The 24135-nt window shown below is 39.2% G+C and overlaps 1 protein-coding gene across 1 annotated transcript in view; it reads left to right on the top strand.

Moving 5' to 3' along the window:
* The window catches only part of wscd2 (WSC domain sialate O sulfotransferase 2), a 77610-nt gene that overhangs the window by 26968 nt on the left and 26507 nt on the right, over positions 1-24135 (top strand). Inside the window, exons 2-4 of the mRNA XM_088935988.1 lie at positions 9901-10879; positions 20728-20842; positions 23164-23348. Coding sequence (XP_088792114.1) covers positions 10513-10879; positions 20728-20842; positions 23164-23348 — 667 coding nt within the window. The 5' untranslated portion in view covers positions 9901-10512. The remainder of the gene's footprint in view (positions 1-9900; positions 10880-20727; positions 20843-23163; positions 23349-24135) is intronic.

The following is a 24135-nucleotide window of genomic DNA, read 5'->3' as shown; positions in this document are numbered from 1 at the left end:
ATACTGCCTTCAGCTTTGTACACTAGATCTTTCTTCAGTGGGTTAGGCTGCTGTGCATTGTGAGTCTCCTGCAAGCATGTAGTACAATCACTGCGACATGGCTCCTCCAGTCAGTGTTAGCTCTCGCGTATGAGTCTGTGGAGCTCACAGGGTCTCAGATGACAAATGGCTCTGACAGACAGGCATATTGGAGCAATGTGTCTGAGAGCTCACTTGCTCACTGCTTATTACAGGAAATTAAGGAAAATACAGATTCAATTCCCAGGATCATCTCTGTTTTCAAGTTATAAGTCTGATTCAATCTGGTTGTAACATAATAGAGAGAAAGGCTGTGTGAGGAATATGAGAATCCACATGTATTTGAGGATCCAGTATGGCTGAAATGCAGATTATTCTGCCAGAATGGATCTGAAACATTTTTGTTGTTGAAGCTTAATGAGTAAGTAGACGAAAAGCCTTCAGGGGGTTTTCGGCATGAGGGATGCCAACAGGTGGGAAAGGCTGCTATTAATAAAATACTGTATACTTTGGCAGAATGAAATGGTGCAATGCTATTCTGTTGGGCTGATAATGCCAATCTGTTCTCATCTTCTGTGGGTCTTTATTGCCTGCACTTACAGTACAATGTGCTTTTTTTGCATATGTTACCTCTCTTGCACAGGAAACAAATGATCTCATTGTAATCATGATGTGTTGTGGATGGGCGCCAGGCTCAATGGAAGACTATACTTTAAAGTAGGCCATTATTTCATGACACAGTCTCCAAGAGCTTTGTCTCTTAACTGCTGGTGGGATCTCCCTGAGAATAAATATGTTGAACATGCTTCATGTGATTTAAAGGAGCAATTGTGCAATGGGGAAAGGGCTCGAGGGTGACAATTACTGTAACTTGCAGCGTGGTAATGTAAACATATCATCATTCAGATCAGTGCGAGCTGAAATCTTTTTAAATGCAGTAATTTGACGTGATGGTTACAAAAGTGGCAGCAAACCTGTAATTTAAATACTACATTAGGTCAAAGAGGTCTCCTCAAGCAGAAAGCAAACCATTATTGAAAGTCAGGGTGTGCTTCTGGCAGAAAAAGTGCTGACATCCGATTGAGATGGGTTACAATGGTAAAATCCAATTGTTTGCTTTCATAATGTCTGTTGTGGAGCAGGTATTGCTTAATGTTGTTACTGGGCTCTACAAGACTTTTCTTCTTTATTGCTTTTTGTCTGTAATGCGGGACATTTTACATTTTTATGAACTGATCCCACTTAGGTGCATTCTGAGAACATTGTCTTGGATATCTTTAACAAAGCATTGTATCTAATGATAACGTACTGTATACATTCCTTTAGAAACAGATTAGCTATATAGATTGTCTGTGTCATGTGATTTATTTTACTATGAATATTAGCAAAAAAACGATCTTTGGTTTTTGAATAAGATGTAATGCCAACATCCTATTATAAGTCACTCTGTGGCATTTGAAGGTCACTCAAGATAAACCGACCTACGCTAAAGGGCTAATAGGTAAAGAATAAAAGTGTCTGTTCTTTGACAGGCATTTGAAGCCCTATCATTAATCTTTAAGGCTGTGTGTATACAGGTTGGCTAATACCACAGTGTTTAATGGGAATACTGTCATAGTCAGTACCCAAACTTACTTATTAAGTTCCTGATCTGTACTAACTTTTCCAAAAGCTGATTGACCTACAGTATATTGTGAAGCTTCTTAAATTATGTTAGCCTGTGTAAGTGATCTACTCAAACTACACCTGGCCCATGTTGGTCTCTAGAATAGCCACTTGTCTCCACCTGGATAGTTCAGATTTGGTTACTCAGCCAGGGACTGAGGCTTATACAACTTACATATGCTTGTTTGTTGGGGAAAAAGATTAACATCAAGGAAATCAGGGGACAAAGTTCCCTTTTTCTTCAGCATAGCTGTTTTGTTAATTTGCCTGAGAATGGTCAGTTTTCTGCAAGGTCACAAGTTGTCTCAACCATCAGCATTAAACTTGAGGGTTAGATGTCCTGGGAGGCTGGAAAATTTTGCGTCAAATATACCAGTCTGAAACCTTGTCTTGGGTATAATCTCATACAGACTTATGCCATTCTCACCTGACATGGAAACATTTTGTAATATAATGAATGCTGTACTCTATATTCTGCAATATTCTGCAATCAATGCAATTCATGGATTAAGCAGACTCAGAAGAAATACAATTAAAAACTCATGGATTAAATAGTGTAGTCATAAATAATTCATGTGGTTGGAATCACACAAAACCGAACTTTTTAATTGATTTATGGTAGAAACCTAAGAAGTGAGCTAAAATCATCATATACACATAAATTCACATATACTGTATATACAGCACAGAGTTCATGGCACTATATCTATTTTGTGAATATCTCATAGTCTTAAGCGTTAAACCCCATGAATGATAGGTTCATTGAAATCGCAGCCCTCAATGGTGAAATGCATATTCTCTTATAAGTTACCCACCTCAAGTCTTCCCCACAATCTCCCTCTTGAACTCTTAATATGCCCTTTTCATGTAATGTGAAGAATGGGACCCAGTAGGGCCATTTGAAAGAAATGTGAAACCTATAACCCTTTCTCTGAGGCTGCTCTTTAGCCTCATGCTTCCCAAACAACATGCTACTATAATTTCATTTTTTACCTCACTAGAAGACCTTTTTAAAAACTCTGTGCCTTTCTTCAGGCTGAACACCTCTTGCTCTTGTTAGCAGGGATCCAAAGCAGGAAGGATTTTTGAAAATAAGTAAAGAACAAAACAGTAAGGCAAATCCTGCACTGAACATGAACTCAGTTGGGTTTCCTTTGTAGACCTATTGTGAGCTTCCTAATTAAAGTCCTTGCTGGGTTTCATTACCAGCAAGACATTGTTTTTGTAAGAGGTGGGGTGGTTTGGTCACATTTCTCAGTGCTTAACCATTCAATAAGTAGCTTTTGTCTCAAACATTCGCTTATTTTATCACCTCTTTCTTGATACAAAGCTAATCACATGCTTATAGGACATTGTAAGCATATAATTGTATATTGTTATTGGGCATCGAATGAGGTAGAATAATATAAGAGAAAGGTAAATTAAGAAACAAAGAGAATATCCATAATTAGATACAATATAAAACTCAATTTTCAAAAAAATATTAACCAAAAGAGCGGAACATCTTTTGAAACTACTTAAACCTTTCTAACATTTTTCATCTTGAATCTCCTGCTGTTAACATTAGTGATCAGTCATATCTCAGCCAGCCATGAGAACAGCCCTGTGGACACTGTGAGGAGGAGAGCTGATTTTGTGAAAAGAAACAATAAAAGAAGCAGTCCAGGAAGTTTAATCTTGAAGTTTATATCCCTGAATCATAATCTGATTCTGCCTTTGGGAAGGCTTAGAAATCACTGCTATGTGCAAGCATTCTGGCTATATGTTCTTTGTGACAAATGATCGTGGTTTCAAGTTTTGCTTTTTGGAAAACGCACAAGTGCACACAGAGCTGTATTCATTTTGATGATGTGAACTCACCACCAACCCTGATGTATTGCCACCTAAATACATTTTGCTTCGACTAACTTCAGATGGAAAAAGAGAGGCATGCTAGATTTCGTACAGCTGATGGTTTTTCAAGAGTCTTGATTAATTCGATTTGTCTTGAAGGAAGAGTAAAAAAAAACTTCCAGTTTTGTTTTTCTGTGGAGAGTGGATTGTCACTAAACTCAAGTGCCTTGTGACAGATAAAAGTATATTTATAGAGTTCCTGTCTTCATTTTGCGCACGATCTCACGGACTGTGTGCGATGATTAACTCTGACATTTTCTCCCGAAAATCCACTTTGATTAAATATTTGCTGGCTCATTTATTATGAATCTGAATTAATGACCAATCGGAGGTTTCTGCCTGTGGTTGTAGACTGATGGCTTTGCCGTGACTTGGCTGCTAAAATCCTTTCACCTTCTTTACTTTCAAACTTGTTTTTAATGTTTTTGAAGAGCTTTAAATTCTCACTCAAGGGGTACAACAAGCTCAGAGTTCAACTGTTTTTTTATTAAGAGGCAGTTTATGGTACTATAGGCTTCTTAACAAGCCAGGTTTGAGTCATTTATGACTAACTGTGCAGCTGGTAAATAGAATTTGAGCAATAAACAAATCAGAAGCATCTTTTTTGTGGTTTCTTCCTACTGTACATCAGTCTAGGAATCCAGAGATGTTTGAAAGAGGTCTTGCAGCTCAAATATAAATTCAAAAGGACGTTGTTTTCAAACCAAAATTAAAATCAAGGTTTTTAAATGCTCATCAGGTCTGTTCCAGGCATTTCACAGAAGTACAGCATTTTTAGGAATGGCTAGCATTTTCACAACTCTCTAATCCCTACTGTAGGTGTTTCTGTCATGTTGGTGTTTTCCACTTGTTTCCCAAAAAATACATTCGAGCTGTGAAGTCATGGAGCTCCAGCAGGAGGAGCAGGTAAAACAGTTTTTTTTTTTACATGCACACATTAATTCAGCTGTGAGAGAGAATATTGTCAATTTCAAAAGGTGGCCATTGGGTTAGTTTGAAATCTCTTTTAGGTTTCAAACATAAGACACGCACACGTACGAAAACGCTTGTTCATATCAGAGCACCAGCTAGCATTCAATTAATTTTATTTAATTGGCGTGAAAGTGTTTTTGTATTAACACAGTAGCTATATTACAGAATTGATTTTTTTACTGTGAGCGTGTTAAACAATGCCCCTTCATTCCTTTGATCTACTTGTATGTCTAAACACTCTTGTAAAAGTGGCATTGCCATGTTTGTCAGTGAGTGAGCCAGGCAGGCAGAATACTGTGCCTAGAAAGCATCCTAAGGTTTTTGATATCTTGTCCAGAATGTAAATAGTTTTCTACAGGTCATGTACTGTACCATCTGCCAATGAAATCAGTGAATTCGAAAAATAGATTTAAAGCACATTGCACACCCTTGGAGATTCTATGTCTGTCTTTTTCTAAGCTCAGTGGATAGTGAAACTTATGCACACATGCAGTACAAACTGGACAATACAGTATGTGTACTGTTTATGTAATGTTTCACACTAGAGAATAAAAGCTCTGCTCCTTGTTCATCGTGCTACACTGCCTATGGATGTGAGATGGCAATTTTCAGAGGTGACAAGACTCCTATCCATCATGCGAGATGTCTGCACAGCCTCAAAACAACCTCCAACACTGCCTTAATGGCCTTTGGACTTAAATCTTATTGAGCGTCTGTAAGAAGTGCATGCCTGAAGGCGACATAGACTTGTCAGGTAATAAGAAAATATTGTATTTTGTCTGCATGGAAAGACAAAAATGTGTTAGTAGCACGGGCAAGAAAAAATAATCTAGAACAGGCTATGCAGAATAATCACTTTTTGTGTTTTTATGTCTTCTTTTTATTAAACTTGAACCCTGAATGTGGTAATGCACTGTATGAAAGCAATCCAGATACAAAGGTCTGCAACGAATAAATCCTGCTGGATTTTTTTTCAAGAAATAAAAACACTACTACTTGTTAACAGAACGGCTCTGAAAATGATGATCCCAAGCAGTAAAGTCTTTTCTTCTTCCAGAACAAATTCTGGAATGTATTTTCATTCATGTACACACCAGTGAGTTGGTTTATCCCCCCCTTACTCTCTCCAAAATGCTTTACCATCAACAGGGAATTTCTACAGCCCCCTTCTGCGCTAATATCTATCCCATCATCAGTGGAAAATAACTATATGATGTCTGAACATCGTACTGTAGCACCCACCCCCTGTCCTAGGCTTGTGAAGATTGTAATGGCTATGCTTCTATTAGATTAGGGCTGCACATTGGTGGTGGAGGAGGGGATCCCCATTACCTGTAAAGAACTTTGTGTGGAGTGTCCAGAAAAGCGCATGTAAGTGTAAGCAGTTATTATTATTATCATTACTTCTATTAGATAGTAAATGATTTTATAGTTCTCATCTGTCTTATTCTTCCTGTTGTGTTCACATAAAAACAAAAGGATAAGAATATAAGAACAAAAATGAACCTTATATAGTATATTGCACATATGCATGGTTTTTGGAACTTTGTGCTCTTTTGCTAGAATATGATAGTGTTATTGCAGGATACTGCAGGAAGTTTTGTTGGGAATATGTTGGGATATTGACATGTCTTCCATCAACAAGCACTCTCTGATCTTGAGTGTGGGGTGTGAGTCCATGGTCCCACTTAATTTCCCCGGCGAGATAAAAAATGCCGTCAACACTGGGAGGGAGGCAGAACAGGAGTTTTGTCAGCAGAGAGATGATTAAAAGACTGCACCTAGACAGCCACAACTTTTTATCATTTCGTGTGATTGAGGTTGTGGATGGTTTGATCTGTCAAAGATAAGATTCCCTGAGACAGAGCTGTGGCTGGGTGGAAAGCAATGACAGGACTCCTGACTCCCGGACGTTAATCAGGACGTTCATTTGCTGTTTTGAGCAGGAAGCCTTAGATCAATGTTTTTTTATGGGAGGAAATAAGATTGGCATCAAATATAAAACTCACAGTAGTGAATTTTAATGAAATCTAAAGTATGAAAAATTAATTAGTTACACCTAATAACTTTTTAAAAAGGTACCTTTTATTACTTGTGATGCAGTTTTGATAGTGTACGGTATTCTTCCTGTCTCTTAATCTTTCCTTTAGAAATTGGAATGCTATAATATTTACAGGAAACAGGTGTGCAATTCAAATAATTTTGTCACAGTTTTGATTGCCAGTAATTAAATGGCTTTCTTTCTTGCAATAGTTAAGGATTTTGGACTGTTACAAGCACATCATTGGAAGCATTGTGAATTGGCAATTCAGGCTAACTCGGAGTTGAAAATAAAGCTGACTTGTTTCATTTGTGACTCAAAGGTGTTATGTTTCCCTAATATGTGTCATGTTCATGAAAAGATTTTTATCATTTCAACTTGAACAACCTATTTTGCTTCTCTTTCTTTCGTTGCCAGTGATGTAGGTTTGATTTGTGTGGAAACAAATAATGACAAGATAAGCAAATTATTTATATAACTTCGTACACATTCAGAAAAAAAAAGAATGACATTTATTTAAGCTCTCACTGATAGGATGATTTCCTAATTGATCACATAATAATAACACGGTATGTCTAGCCTGACAGACATGTCTGTTGTTTCTCAGAAGAGTTGGACGAGGGCTATTTTTGAAATTTCCTTTGAAAGAAGCTGCTACACTGAGAGAGAAGGGCTATGCAGTCCTCATCCATGAGAGATGATATGTGTCTCCAGATATTCATTCCATTCCAGCTCAGCTCTTAATGACCTCAATCAACTCACTAATTGGCTGAATTGGACTAATTTAACCATCTCTCGCAGCTCTGCTGTTTTAAAACCAGGCACGGGAGCCCTCAGTGACCAGGGTTGGTCAACCCTGATACAGAAAAACGGTGGTGTGGATGAACATGCAATCAAATTGCATACCGTCTGTGGCATGTCAATGTCAAAGATAGACTATAAAAATGAATGAAAGAACAAAAGACAGTAGGAATGAAAAATATCTGAGAAAAACGTGTGGGTTTGTTATAAAAAAAGCACTTACAGTAGGTTGTGTAATAATGGCTCAGGATTCTAATGTTTCTTTCAAAGATCACCAGACTCACTCAACTTTTCAAGCCTGTGTCAGGCATCAGTGATGGGCTCCAGAGATCAAAGCTGGGTTCTGGTATCCATACACCAACCTCGTATCTTCAAAGGTTGAACGCTTCAAAGGTTACATGCTAGCCCTAGGAGTTCTGACTTTTTGGTTCCCTTGCAGTCATGGCAATGAGACTGGGGGAGTATAGTATCAGGTAATACAGGTGCTCTGCTGGGTGTGCTGGAGCAAACAGTGTGCAATAGCAGCCAGTGTTGATGAGCCAATTGGAAAGTTCCATTCCTGTGGGAACTCTCACCCTGACAACACCACTTCAAAATTTTAAATCATGTTTAGGAGGAGAAGGCTGTGTGACTTTCCCAGTGAGCTGCCAACAGTGTTTGGAATGTGATGAGCAGCAAGATAGAGTTGGCTAAAGCAAAACCACTCTGCTTTTTTTATAGCAATTGAGCTCTAGTGTCGAGACCAAAAATGAGACAAGATTATCTGGGGCTTCAAGGTAAAGTCTATTAGACTGTTACACGTCCTAATTTCTTCCAAGTTTTGTTGTGAAAGCCATTCATTAGAAGATGATGCACATCACATCCAAATCGTCTTGTAATAAACCCATCACACAACAGCCATCAAAAATGCATTAAAAGCTGGCCATGTTAAAAAGCACCTGAAACAGATGGTATACAGTGCAGAGGACAGACAAATTATGGCATGGCTCAGTGGTATGTTGGCTAGCAACCATCATTCTGTCCCTTGCAGAAAGGATAAAAAATAGGGAACTCTGAAGGTGTGTGCTACAATTCAACAACAATTATCAGTCTTAAAAAAAATAATTTATACAGTATGTATTCTTGAATGGCTTTGAGATACAGTACAGTTCTTGTAAAAACATAATGTTGTGTACTGTAGGTCCTCTTGACATGACATTGTGTTTCAGTGGATTTATTCTGATGTGCTCTTAAAAAGTTACATATTCTGATGTAAATGTACAATATAGTAAAGAAAATTGAAGGTATTTTAATAGTTAAAAGGGCTCAGTGACATGCTATTTTTAGCATGTCTGCTATTCATAAGATAATAAAACTGAAAATCACTTTCAAGTGAAGGTGCAGACTTGACTTTACACCCAGGCAGATGTCAACCTGGACAGTCTCACTGAGAAATAATGCAAATGTCTTTTTACAGTAAACCCTATTATTCAAAGTCCAAATTTAGTAGGAAAAATGTTTTATGATCAGAGGACGTACTAGCCCAAAAAGCACTTAAAACATTAGAACATCCAAAGCCCTAAACTTAACCCCCAAACTCTGACCTTAAGTTCGAGAATAATTTATGCACTAGGAGTCAGGTAAACAGTCAGGAGCTTAGCGGCTTCATTTCATTTGTTGCTAGAGTTTCTGAAGCCTTACATTCTCACTTTTCTCATAACTAATTTGAGCAATTGGATTTATATAGCGTATATTACGCAATAAAGCTGAAGATGAGGGGCCTTAGCAGTCTGAAATATAGTTTAGTAGTCTTTATGGTGGTGAAGGTGTGTTGTACCAAATTTCCGACCAGTGAAGGTCTGGAGGATGTTTGTGTTATAGCAAGGGAGAACAGCCTGTGGTTTTCAGTCAAAAGGAAAAATTCTGCTTTAAAATCTGTTTGTGTTCTGTGCTGTGGAAATCTCATATTTAAAAATCAAGAATAAAATGTACCTTCATGTGCTAGAATGTGACAGCCAGGGAAGCTTATTTGAAGTTTTTCAAACTCAAAATTCAGAGTTTGGTACTGTACTTAAGACAAACTACCAGTATAAGTGAATCACTTAACTTGTTTTTTTATGTTACACTCAGACAAAGTGTTTTTGTTAATTACACTCTACTTTGACTTCATTAATTACAGCCGAAGACAATTAAAGCAAGATCAACAAAATGCCTCTGTGTGGTCAGTATTGCTATCTGGATATTTTATATCTTTCAAAGCTCATGTATCGCATGACACCTCTTCCCTTCCACAAATAAAGATTTGTTAGGGTGATCGAATCATAATACCATTCAACCAAGAATGGACTCTCTTGAAAACTGTAGGCAAAACAAAGGTGTCAGTGTCATTCCTTAACATCTTTTGTTTACTTTTTTGTTGTGGCTTCTGAATAAGATCTTTTCCCCCAGATCCAGAGAGGAACACAGATCAGGTAAAGTAAAGCAATCACATGGGGGACAAAACAAACTGACAGATCTGATTTTGCCTGCAGATGCTGAACTCATCCCCCCTGGCTGAGGCATCCTGAATGGCGTCTTATTAAAACTAAAGGATATCAGTCAGCACTTTGTACATGGGAATCAGCATCCGGGTGCGCTGGCAGAGGAGTGCAGACAAAGCCATTCTCATTAGAAGGAGGGAAAAAATGCTCCAAAGAAGCTGTGTCCCTGCCTTGATAACAGAGCAGGAGCTGCATCAACTGATCATCTTTCAAACCACCGGCGAGCGCTCAATTTTCACGACATGAACCCTCCATCAGCCCTGTCTCCTGGGCTTTCTGCAGGAACTTAAATAGGGGGGGTGGTTTTCAGACGGAGCGACACAGGATACATTTAACCATGGGAAACAGATACTATGCAAACCGCAGAACAACACAGGAGAAAGTGGTCATCTTTTGATGTCAACAGAATTTTCTTTTTTTTTTCTCCTAAAGCGGAATATCAAGTGCACAGAGTTTCCGCCGAGCTCTTTGAGTTTTACCTTCTTTTGTTTGTTTGTTTTGTGGGGACTATCCTTTTAACTGGGCGACAAGTACCTTTTTACTAGACTGACTGCTTTATGTTTGGTCCCAGCGTCCAGAGTTTGAGGGGCAGAGGGGCAAAGGATGGCTAGGTTACTGCTGAAGCTCCAGCGCTACTTCCGAAGGAAGCCGGTACGCTTCTTCTCCTTCATCATTCTGTACTTGACGGCGGGCAGCCTCGTGTTCCTGCACTCTGGCTTTGCTGGGGAGACTGCCGAGGCCAGTAAGGGGCCAGCGGCTGGAGAGACAGCAAACGGACCTGATGCACAGAACCTGGGCCTCATTGGTAGGGTCTTCAAGGAGACCCAGAGGCCGCCAAGGCGGTATAGCCCACCCTGGTTGAAGCCAGCTTCCCTGGATGCTCCAGAAAGAGGGAGAGGAGGGGACTATGCCAACAGGTGGAATCGGGCACTCAAAGGAAGGAATACGAAGGATCTGGAGGAAAGCAGAGGTAAGTAACACCTTGACTTTTCAAACCATTCCCTGATGTTTTTTATTTATCAGGCAAACAACACTTTTATCAGAAAGTCCCTTTGGAGTAACTTTTAGTCTACTGGGAATTCTCCAGCCCATACCCCTTGCAAAATAAAAAAAGAAATGGAACAAAAGGATCTAATGACATTTTTAAAAGATAAAGCCACACTGCACAGCACTGAAACATTAACTTCAGCTTTTTTATTGTATGAGCTAAAGGTGTCCGTGAAGATAAGAATGAAAGCATTGGCAGCCAGAGCCTATGAGGAGAAAATCAGGAACGTTATTACGACGTCGCTGTCTGTGGTGCTACAGGAGGCTTTATCAGTTTTGACCATTTTCCCCTTCAGCAGTGCCCACAAATTCAAGCGAACTACTGAGTGCTAATGAGGAGTACTTCACACAGGTGGAGTCGTTTAGTTTGTCACTCGATGCAGGTTATCCACCTTTCGGTAACAGCTGAGACGACGCCAGCATTCTTCCAAACTAAAAAAAAAAAAACTTATGAAGTTTATCAAGTGTATCCCCCGTTCAAACTGAACTGCAATGTGTAGGGATGAACTTAAAAACTGTGTGAGAGAATTAAGTTCACCCGAGTAGTTGAGTTTGCATTGATGTCTGACAACGTCTCTTCTTCTGCAATATATCGGAGATATCCATCCATCCATTTTCTAACTCCTTCTTTCACTTTAGGGTTGCCAGGGAGTGGGGGTCGCGGGGGAGCCAGAGTCTAACCCAGCAAACAATGGGGAAAGGGCAGGGTACCCCCTGGGTGGGATACCAGTCCTTTGCAGGGCACACAGACACAAACGTGCACCCACTCACACTTAGGGCCATTTTCCCAGAGCACCCCGAGGAAACCCACGTGAACACTAGAACACAAAAACACACAGGTAGCACCTCCGGCCTGGAAATTAACCCTGAAGCCAAATCTGCAAGGCAGCAATGCTTAACATTGTGCCACAGTGCAGCCTGTGCTGGAAATACAGGGATCCTAATACTGTACATTTTCTGTTCTTAGTGACTCTGTGTTAGTGTAAATCAAGGTAACAGTCAGGAGAAGTCACTGATAAGAGATTACAACATCTCTCCTAAACCTACATAAACCTATTGCCTGCATGTATTTTAAAAGCTTTTGGAGCTAACCGGAGAGTCAGTAAGCACACTCAATGACTTTCCTGTGAATTACAGGAATATTTAAATTTATAAGCAATAACTGGTTCTCATAGTGGCGAAACGGACATAATTCTTCATTGGATGCATTTTAAAAGCTCCTTTTCTTATAGAGGCAAATGCCTTTACTATATCCTTTACCTGCGATGCATGAACTCAATGTTTTTTTACTGTCACTTCACTGGCTAGTAGTAGCAGCAATCTCAGATTTTGTTACTATCTCTCATTGGAAAGGCTGGACCTCAAAATTATTCCCAGATCCCAGGTAAACATCAGGCTGCTTCCAGAGCTATTTATCATCATTGAAGGCAGACGTTTTTGATGTGAATCAATATGCATTATAAGAATATAGTGAGCAGATTGCCACAGTTCACAGCTCTTTGAAACAGCTTGTTCTCTTCTTTCCTCATGGGACCATGCATGTGGTTGCAATTTGTTGTCATTAATAAAGTGGGTCAGTGACAAGAGGCACAGTACAGTCACATACTGATATAGTACATTGAATTTGTGACAGCAGCATAATGGATGGCATTGGTATTTAGGGAAATTGCTGCTGTATTATCATTTATCTAATGGCAGTATTGTGTAAGGTCTAGCATACTGTATTTGCTCGGCTACACTTTACCAAACCTTTGAATAACTTTGAATAAGAAAAGAGCACAGAGGTTCTCACACAACAGGTTTTGGCTTCAAACTGCAGTAATTGTCCTTTGCAGTTTGTCAGGTTTTCGTTTTTTTTTCTTTTATTGCATTAGTGTCATTTGCCCTTTTCTATTCAGATCTCATTACTGCTGGACTAGTAGAAGCCCCCCAGCTTCCTGGGCATTAAGCAAATTCACATTTTTTTAAACATACCTCTCTAAACCTCAAATCACTTATCCATAAGAATGTTGTACTCTTGCTGAATCCTCTCCCTGCTGACGGTGAGATAAGCTTTCACACACTGGAAACGTGTGTCCTGATGAAGGTTTGTGTGCGGTATACTGTACCAAAACATCGATGAGTTCTAATAAAAAAAGAGAAAGTGTGCAGGCTTAATTGGCTGTCTTTACTGAGGTGTATTGGACAGCGCCTCAACTATTGTTGTGCACGAGTTTCTTTTTTCACTTTTGTTTGAAATACACTCCCTAATATTCCTCAAACTTTTTGCATTATCAAATATGCACATCACAGTTGCTGTATGAGTCACTGCAATGGTTCTGCATTATATTGCTGTAACAGCACATTTGAGCTGTGCATACTGTGCACAGTACTGTATGTAATAAGTGGATGTGTTATATTGTACCAACTTGGTGTATATGTCACCGCCTAGATCATATATCAAACATTTGGTTATCATTTTTTCAGTACTGTAAGGCTTATCACACAGGTGCCACATTTTGTTGATAACAGCATTTGTTACATTTAATACTCAAGTAATCTCAGAATACAAGTCAGTTACATAATGGTGAGGTTCCAATGGGTAAAACCAAGTTCGTCACAAGCAGGAGTGCTGCATCAAGCATCAAGCACTGGGTTTGTGAGATGCGACTGATTGTTGTGTCTAGATTTTGATGTAACCTGGTTTTAAACTATAACTCAGGACCACATTCTACAGCATTGTGTTGCCTTTACTGTGCTTAAATTCTGGTAATCCCCATGTTCAATTTTTTCCATTTAAGATATTGGGAGTGTTTTAATAACCTCTGTGAATACCTGGCTTGCAGTCCACTCATAATCACGTACAGGGCCTTCATATTCAGTGCTGTCTGGCAAATAAAGGAAGGACCCATTAATAGAAAAAAAAAGGAATTTGAAGATTCTATCACTCTCTGTTCATTAGGCTAATCAGAACTGACATTTTAAGAACTCCTAGCAGATGGTTTCGAAGTGTAAATTTCGAGTCACTGTAAAACCACACAGCACCTCTTTTCTGGTCTACATGTAATGTGTCCAGAGCAATTAACCTCTGACAAAACAGCTTCGTCCTCTAAGTGACAGAAATTAATTTTGTCATTGGGAGATTATCCAGGCATTATTGTTCCTGAAGAACCAGCTAGTCCCAAAACTCATTTTTTTAGTGTTAAAGCCCTTGGGAGTCTCAATCAAACTCATTCACATAGTCCACCCTGGTGCAATGGAACCAGAGAAAAACCTTAAGGTCTTTTCAAAGACTGAAAAGACAGATAGAGCTCTAGTACAAACCCTTGCTAGTACAATGATACCCTCAGGAGATGCTGTGGCAAGGATTACAGTACATTAACCTACAGCAGGTAAAGATGTTAGCTGGAATGTTTGTCTTCTGATTGGAGGGATACTCTAGATCAGAGAAAAGCAATCTTGCTACTTAAATTCAGCTCCATTGCAAGCCTTTGTCCCAGCTCTACCTTAATTATTTTACTAATCCTCAGTGGCATAGTCAATTATGTACTGTAATTAAGGACGTGTTAAGGTAGAGTACTTGATAGGTCAAAGTCCCACAGTAAAACTACAGTTACTAAGTAGCCTGTCTCTGCACTGTACTGTCTGATGCTTCGTCCCCAGAACATAATTATATTTCCTATATAAAATAAAATCTAACTGGGAAGTCAGAGACAAAAACTATATTTATGTCTAGCTCTGCCTCAAGGAAAATCAGATTAGTTTACTATATCTTTGAAACCAACCATTTATGACATATATTTCCAGTGAACATGTTGAAAGTCATGGGTGATTGTTTGAGGGGAATTTATTTCTATTATCTGGCAAAAATGCATTAAAGATAACACTGATTCTTAGGACCTTGGAAAAAATCATTTTAATCATTTAGGAATGATCCAACAGTTTAAAAATAAACTAGGCAAATAGGAAAGAGAAGTCATTAAATATATTATTTATAGTAGTTAGTACTGGTATGTCATGGTCAGTCATTTGTACTGGTACATAGGTCTGAAATCACTTCATTGCACATATTGAGAAAACGTCCATCCATTTTCTAACCACTTCATCTAATTCAGGGTCACAAGGGGCAAGTGACAGGCTCAAGGTGGGGTACACCCTGGCCCGGACACCAGTCTATCTCACAGGGCACATACAGACAAACACAGACATATACACACTCACGCCAGGGCCAATTTTCCCAGAAGTCAACTAACCAACTAGTATGTTTTTGGCCTGTGGGAGGAAAGCAGAGCTTCCAGAGGAAACTCACGTGAACACGGGGAGAACGTATAAACTCCACCCACATAGCACCCCAGGTCAGGAATTGAACCCAGCGTCCCAGCTCTGCAAGGCAGCAGTGCTAACCACTGTGCCATAAATGTGCCGCCCATAAAATAATTCACATGCCATAATCCAGACCATCAACTCGTAACCTTCAACATTATTGCTACTCATCACTCATAATCCAAGAAGGCTAGTTTGTACATCTGCACTAGAGTCCAGATCCAGGTACACATTTTAAAATCCTTGTTGTATTTGTATGAGTGTGTCTGATTTTTCAGTTTGTTTTTTTTTCTTTTTTTTTTAAATGTCTTGAAATTTGACCTTTCAGATTGAGTCCATTTAGAGCATCGCTTTTTACCTGACAGTCTGATTCGTTTGAATCATAATAGGGTCAGCTACTGTAAGTTCACTTCAGTCCCTGTTCACTCAGACTGTTGTTTCCTGCAAGTAGTACTATTTGGCATGCAGATCTCTTTTCTTTACATTCTGCATTTAGGCACAGCTGCAAACACAGCTATTGTACACAGGTAGATTACAGGCAGATCAGCGGACGTTTATGAAGTGTTAATGCTAAAATGATAGGTCTAAAAATGTCAGATCTGTGGGGAATGTTTTGCAAGTCGAGGGTGTAACTGGAGCATCGGAGAAACTGCAGCTGCTTCCCGAGTGCATTGCTGTGTAAACATGTTAACACAACCTGTATTTGATAAGATGGTAAATCACAAGGCTCATATCTGGTAGGAGCGTTTCGTACTTGATTGCGCGGTGTTCCAGAGCTTTATCAGCGCATTCATTTTCAGATTTGCCTTCAGCTCCCCTGGCAGTGATGCCAAGCGCTGATGCTCTTGAACTTCTCATGCTGGGGTTTCGTTCTTTCTATCTGCCTCTCCCCCGGTTGGTCTCTTGCCACTCTGGCAGACGACGGGATGTGCAGAAATTTAGACTTCGGAACCCGCGCTCTCTCCTTTGCTGGAAGTGTTGCTCTATTCATGTGTTGAATCGTCTTCTCATCAAAAACAGGGGTCTTCCATAGTCTTCGACAGGAGCCTTTGTGGGGCACCTTGGGACCTACAGCCTTTTCGCATCGTCATCTGCTCTTTGTAACAAGAGAGTGAGCACGTGCTTCCCACCCAGCGGGGATTTTGCACTTGGACCATCAGCTTTCTGAGTCGCTATGTACTCGATAATGTTTCTCTCACATTTTACACTCTGTCAAATGCATACCCATGAGATTATGCCCAGGGGTTGTGGAGAATATGTGGCACGTACAGAAGTGATAATTTCTTTTATAGTGCTTGTGGTTCCGTGATCACTCCCCGTCTTGCAACTAGTGGGAGACGAAGAGAAGCTTTTAAATCTGGGACTGAAGGCATTTGTGTCTTTGTTAAAATATAATGCATTTATTAGGAAATTAGAGGGGCATTCTAATTGTCTTGACCAGTCAAGATGCCTGTCTGAGTCAAGGTTGAGCTCTATGAACCTGACATCACAGGTTCGAGCCTGGATCATGCCACCACATCATATCAGCTGTGATGGTGCACTGCGAAGACTTCTGTTGGGTAGTCAGCCAGGGCTCTCTTGGCTCCAAGCAATACAGTGACCACTGTACAGTAGCTCCTTACTCATCTGCAGGTTTACATTGCTGTCAGTGAGGAATGTGCCTCTTTTGCAGTCAGCAGTGAACCTCCCATATGGAGTTCTGTTGGCTGTGGCATGTTGGAAAATACAGTGACTGAAAGCTGGCTGGATCAGAAAGTCTGTCCAGGCTTCCTCTTTCTCCCTCACGTGCGGTGAAGTTCATAGCTGTAACCAGAAACATAAAACCACAGAACTGGTGATTCAAAATCCAGATAGCAAATTCACAGCTGGCTAATCATATATAGTACATACATACATACACTGTAGAAAACCTGTTCACTCCTGCTTAATCTTTCTTGGTGCAGATTGATACAAAAGCATGCAATATCTAACAACACACAAAGTAATACAGTCAACACTACAAGGGATCTTTCCCTTTCTGAGAGAGTGACAGAGAAGGAGAGTGAATCAATTGTATGATGAAGCCAGGATATTTCTTAAGGGGGGGGGGGATTGGAAGTCTGCAGTATTTTAGCAGCTTTGAGGTTACTCAATGAAGAGTTCCGGTGACAGCCAAAAATCTGAAGAGCACAGTCTTGAGTCTTGTAATAATCCATTTAGAAGAGATTTTCTGTGACTTTGAACAATGAGTAGTAGATTGTGCTGAAACATTGCGCAGAGCGAAGCATCTGTAATGAACCCTCATCATATGTTTTGCCCTCTGTATTGGTGTATGCAAGACTGAGCAGGATTAAGACTCTGGAGGTTTATAGAAAGCAGCAGGCTTAGCTACTGCACTTGACTTTTCCAGACCTTCCAGACAGCTGCTGAGATCCTTGACTGCAATTCTTGGCACTCTTTTCTTTTCAAAACTTTGAATATCAGTGCCCCCTTGCTTTTATTATCCGGCTTGTTTGCAGTACTTTTGCAATCATATTGATGTTTATTTTGATGTACATTATGCTGTTTTACTTAATGATCATTTGTCATAGTTTCCAATTCTATGGTTTTGTTCAGTTCATTCAGCTGAGCTGAGCCTGTTTTCTTTCTGTATTGACCAAAAATGGAATAAAAAATAACTAAGTTTGCTTGATATTGCAAATCATGAGAATTTAATACGAATGGAGTTATGTTGTTGTGAAATATAACAGGGGTTAGTCTGAGTGCAGCAGATTCTACTATGTAAAAAATAAAGCAATGCTGTCTTTTTCACTCTTGCAAAACAAATGTGAGACAGAAAGATTAGGAGGCCTTAAGCCATCAAATGGTACTGTACATGGGATCTTCTGGCAAACAGGGATGGTCTGAGTCTTTAGGACCACTAAACATTTGAAAGATTACAGTCACTGTAAGAAATATGCAGAGCTAAGGATTATTTATCATGTGAGAAGTCTTGATCAAAACACTTTTGTTGACATTGCTAGCACATTACCTCCAGTACAGCCACGATGTACAGTAATATCACACCTCTGAAGTTATTTTATAATATTCCAAGTGTTCTTCAGGGATTCTGCTTAAAGGAAAAAGCTCTGGCAAGAGAGAATATGGGCTTTGATTTTTCTTTTGTCATTGCTGGCATTTTTTGGGGCGAGAGAAAGGAAGAGATCCAGGGTAATCTCGCAGTTTATCAGTCTGAGGTTCTGAAAGCAGCAGGGAGTTCTGGAAAACCTGAAGAATCCTTTGTGTTAGAGCTAAACCTTTTTAAATCTGCACCCTACTTTCTGGCAAAGCAAGTTAAATGTCTCTGAATAAAAGTCACCTCAGGCTTGTGTAGTGGTGAACACTTACTACGTAACTATAGTTTTAACCACATTTTGAAATAAAGGTCTCTACAAGATTTTAATGAAAACATTGAAGCACAATATGTGATGTATTGATTACATGAAGGTCAGTCGCAAAGAAAGTTTAAGGTATAATATGGACCAGACAACATGGGAAGATTGATTAAAATGGATGAAATTAATCAACTAAGTGGCCAGCTTGGAGACTATTTGTTGCCATTTACTTTATGAAACTAAAGAAAAAAAACTGCTGTTACAACACAAGACCACCAGAAGGTAGTATGAACTTGTTTACAGGCTGCTTTAGAATTAGCAAAAGAACTGAAAACTGTAAAATCACATCTGCTGAGTACTTTTGACAAGTTTATTACATTGAATTGAACTTAAATGATAGGAGACATTTACTGTATGCTTGTTCTATTCTGTTCTATTTTCTTTATTTTTTTATCTGTTTCATATGCTGTACTCTATACCATGTGTTCTACAATACTTTGAGTTGACTAGTTCTGCTTTAAAATGTGGCTTAACAGACCATGTCTTTTGCACTCTTAACTACTGTGTTCTGTAGGTCTGTTTATACCCGCATACAGTGTGAACTGTACAGTAGATCTCATTTGAATATGTTAAAACAATGTTTAGTACATGTATTAATAAAATAAGAGAGAAAAATATTTGTTAATAATACGTTATCACATGAACTTTATTTTGCCATCTGGGAAACACTAAAGTCTGGCAATTTTTAATTGTCTAAAGTAATTGTGCTGCTACAAAATAGCGTTCCAGCTGTAACTGTAGAAAACTGTTTTCAAAGTAATATTTCAAATTGATCAAATTTGTACTGCAAATTTCAGAGTCGCTCTAAAATTGTCGCATCAGCTTTGCTTACTGCAATACTCTGCAATAATGTTTTTCCTGGACAGGTTCATTTACATATTACAAAAAAAGGGTCCAGAGCAATGAAGTAAACATGAAATGTATTTTGTAAGCCCCCTACTGTTAGCCTAGACAATGATATTTTGTGTCTTAACAGTGCAAGAAAAAATATTTACTTTTCATATCAAATATGCTGGCACACTGCATTCTGGTTGTGTTGTTATATGAATTCCCACCCCATGACATTGACCAGGGAATCAGTCACCATCAGCTTAGTAACTGAAGCACTTGCACTATAGTTCTTGGTAATTGTCAGCTTGTGTTCAGAAAACCATCTACAAAAAGAGATGATCAGCACGCACAGTGCTTTCGTTCAAGGTTGCTGACCCACCACTTAAGAAGACAATGAGCATTTGGCTGGCGAATCCTTCAAGGCTACAGTATTCAGCCACCAGGTCCAGAGTTGTTCTGTGCTGGTGTGTGTCTGCACTGTAGATATGGCACTAAAGCTGTATCAGCAATAACAGCAGCACACTGTGTGAGTGTTATTCTAAATAGAAAAACCATCCTATTGTTTGTAGAACAAACTGGCTTTCAATTTAACACTGCATAGATATTTTATAAACGATTACTTAGAATGCCACAACACACAAAGCCCTCTAGAGCTGCTGTACATTTAGGCATCTTCACAATCTAATTTTCATCTTACTTCTGAAAATATTTGCACTCAGTTGAAAGAAACACATTTTCTGCAGTATGAGTAGTGAACTTTTTTTATTTTAAGAGCGTCTTGGGTAGGTGCTAATACATTTGCGGTGCTGAGATAAATGCTTTTTAATATAAATTCTTTCTCAATGTGTTTGGATGAGAACAATGATTTTGGAAGTAATCGAATGTTTTATTGCATCTCTCCTGAATTACTGTATAAATACTCTTACTTTATCAAATAATATGATGCTGTGTCATTTTTTTTAACTGAAATTTCTAAAAATTTCTAAAATGAGGAATTTCATACCTGATGAACTGACATTTTTGTTTTATGTTGGGAATTTTGTACAGCCCATAATCAATAAACTGACTAGTAAGCCTATAAAAGTGTCCGTTGCAAATTGTGCAGTCTTATAATCTGTGAACTAGCTATGGCTGTGACTTCACTCAGCTCCAAGCAAGTATGGTGAAAGCACTCAGGCATTCTTACAATTGTACATACTAAATTCTTGTTTTTGTGTTTCCACAGCAAAATATATTGGCTGTTATACTGATGATACGCAGAAGAGAGCACTCAGGGGAGCTTCTTTTTTTGACTACAGGAAAATGACGGTTTTTCGTTGCCAGGACAACTGTGCTGAAAGGTAGGCCTCTGAAGACTTAATTTAAAGTGTTTACTATTTACTGTTATTTTTTCACAATTACTTTAAAATACTGCTACTGCTTGAGGTTAGCTGGCTTGTTTTGGAAACGAGTGACTTCAGAAACTACCCTAAAGAGATTTTACATTTTCTGTTGCAAAAGCAGAAAAACTGACACACAGCCATTTCTGTTTGTCAGGATCATGCCAGTAAAAATGAAAAAGTCAGAAGTAAAAGTAACATTTCTCATTTTGAAATGTAAAGTGTAACCATCACTAGTTATCAGCATGTTTTTCTTGGTTTTCACAGTAGTACAAAGGTACAGTTTCCTCAGTTGACTAGTAACATAATAATTCGAGGCTGCATTTAAAACCGTGATTTTAGTTTTCTGTAACAATGACAAAGGCATTTGTTAAGTGGCCTCCTGCAGTAATTCGGAGACTGTGACCATACCTCATTATAGAACAGCACGTGGAATATGAATTGCCTGCTTTATGTTTGTGTAGCTAGTAAACCTATTCTCAGACATTGAACACATTTTTTGGTTTTCCCTCTCGCTCCATTGCTTATACTGCTGCATCTACACAAGGATAACAATGAAAGACTACTAAAACAAAAAGAAAAGATCCACAACATTCTTGTTATTTCTTCTTTCTTAGACTGCAGCATCCTGGAGCTTTCTCCAGCCAAATAAGCCATATATGTAAGCAAACCCCCTCTCCTACTTTCAGACTATCCATGTAGTATTTTTGTTCCTGTGCAGGATGTTTTATACCTTGTAGAGGCAAAATAATATCAGTGAAATCAATTGACAATGTACAATAGAGAATTTTGCTCTCTACATTTTTTAACACGTATGCCTTCATTTTTCCAAAGCTTTTTCTAGGCTTATCTCAGCTTTCTAAGCTTACACTCACGTCTGGATTGTGAAAAAAAACCCAAGAAATTCAACCATATTATGTGATTCTTGAGTTTTTCAATTTGGGATCACCAATTGTTTTCTTGTTAAATGCTTCTCCATCCCCAAATTGGAACTGCCAATTGTCTTTTAGGGCATCTGCTAGGAATGTACCTCCTATCAGTGTGATGAGGATGATGCATTCCTCTGACTTCACCTCCACCTCACCATGTTCTGAGAACCACAGTGCCAGCAGGAGAGTTAGCATCCACTGAATCCACTCTCATTGAAAGCACTGCAAACTGCAGGCACCCGGCGAGTCACCGGGCTCATTACTGTGGGCAAAGTCCAGGATGACCTGGCCAGCTCAAGCCTATCCATCCTACCAATTCTGCCCTACAGACCAGGGCTCCAGTTACAGTCACCTATTGACATACAGCAGTTAAGGCCTGAATTGCCAATGTCTGGAAAGCAGAGGTAAAAAACTGTGCACACGAGCCATATGGGAGCCCTTAAACCTTTTTAAAGCCCGATTTTATTACAAAGTAGTAAAAGTATAATACCTTTGAGCACTCGCTTGTTCCCTCTTCTGTAACACTTACATATTAGCTTTGTTGTATCCTCTGTGAAATGCAAAATTCAAAAGCAGCCCGTGGGTATGTCTGGGTGATTCTTCTTTAACATCAGGCAACACCATGGGGGGAGGTGGTGTCATGGTGCTAAGCGCTGCTATCTCACATTTCATGGATGCTGGATTTGATTCTGGATTGCAATGCCTTCTCCATGGATTTTGTATCTCTGAGTTTGTTCTGGTTTTCTGCAGGAGCTGTGAGTTTTCCTCAAACCTTCCAAAGAACTGCAGACTAGCGATTTCCCTAAATTGTCCTTGTCTCTTTGAATGTGTCCTTAAATGGTCTCACTGTGGCATCGAGGCTGTAGTCGTGCCTTGCTTCCTAAACATCTGGGACAGGCTATGGGTGAAACCGACCAGGAAAAGGCTGCCTTCTGGTCCTGTATGGCTTGCCACCAGAGGAAGCAAAAACAGGTTTTAGAAAGCTCCGATAAAATTAATCGCGAGGGTGGTAACATTTGTCAGCTTGGGAAATGCTGACATCGGAATTATGACGTTCCAAGGCAGAGCTTTTTTCAGCAGATAGGCTGCTTTTTCCAAAACAAGTTCTGTTATCTGGGGGAATGGGAGTGAGGAGAGGCACATGTGTCTCAGCATTTCAGCACACAGTTTGAGAGATGGTGCGCAACCTCTGTTGCTAGACTCTCAAGGATAAGTCCGGGGCCGCAAAAAGAAACACAATGTACTTGTACAGAATGTGTGCAGAATATGAAATTACCGCATGCATGTGGTAGCCGCAATCACCAGATTGTTTCTCTTCCGCTGTTGTTGTCTCCCCTTCATGCCCCGTAACAGAGGCTACATGTACGCTGGGTTGGAGTTTGGGGCCGAGTGTTATTGTGGGCACAAGATCCAGGCGCCCAACGCCAGCGAAAGCGATTGTAACATGGAGTGTAAGGGCGAGAAGACCAACACCTGTGGAGGGGCGAACCGTCTCTCCATCTACAGGCTGGAGCTGAGCCAGGAGTCGGCCCGGCGGTGTGAGTACATTCGCACTTGTTGGCTAATGTTGACAAGATCAGCTTTTAAGTAAAAAAATAAATAATGCTGCTTTTTTTGTACCTAAGTTAAGGTGCTATTTTTTTGTTAAAATACACCCATCTTTCTATGTAAAAATTAAATCCTTAAAATTCTTGTTATTTGAAAATCCTTTTCTTAAGGTAAAATTAAATTTTCATTAATTTACATTTGAAACCTTCTGATTTGTTCCTAAGGTGTAGGAAATTACCAAGTCTGACCATTTTTTACCCAAACAGAGCCCTAAATCATCAAAGCAAGAACACTGGTACTTGGTTATGATTAAGTACCCTGATTACTCTAGTGTGGAAGTTAACGAGTTAAATTGACAAGAAAATTTTTTAAAGACATGCACAGAGCAGCTGTGTTGTGGGAGGTCATCCTACTAGAATGGTGTATTCTCTTCTGCTATGACGGTCTCGCCTTTGTTATATGAAAATCTAACTGCTAAAAATAAGTACTGTATGAAAACGCAGGCCCTTTTGTTAGAAAGAAAATTAAAAAATATGGTGTCTAGAAATCAAAGATAGAAAAACATTTATTCTTAAGGTTTTATTCCATTTTAGACACTGTAGGTTAGCTTAAATTATGCCCAAAATAATACTGTATAAACATCTTATCTACAGTATAATTAATGTTTCTATAACATACAGTGTCTCTTGTTTGAAATGCAGGACTATTATAAAGAGAAAAATCCTTAAAATGTTGTCAGCTGGCCTTAAATATTGCTTCGCCAATGAAGTAATATCT

This window comes from Atractosteus spatula, chromosome 17 (assembly GCF_055471065.1).
Source record: "Atractosteus spatula isolate fAtrSpa1 chromosome 17, fAtrSpa1.hap1, whole genome shotgun sequence".
In the NCBI taxonomy this organism is placed as follows: domain Eukaryota; kingdom Metazoa; phylum Chordata; class Actinopteri; order Semionotiformes; family Lepisosteidae; genus Atractosteus; species Atractosteus spatula.
This window is presented reverse-complemented; position numbering and strand designations above follow the sequence as displayed.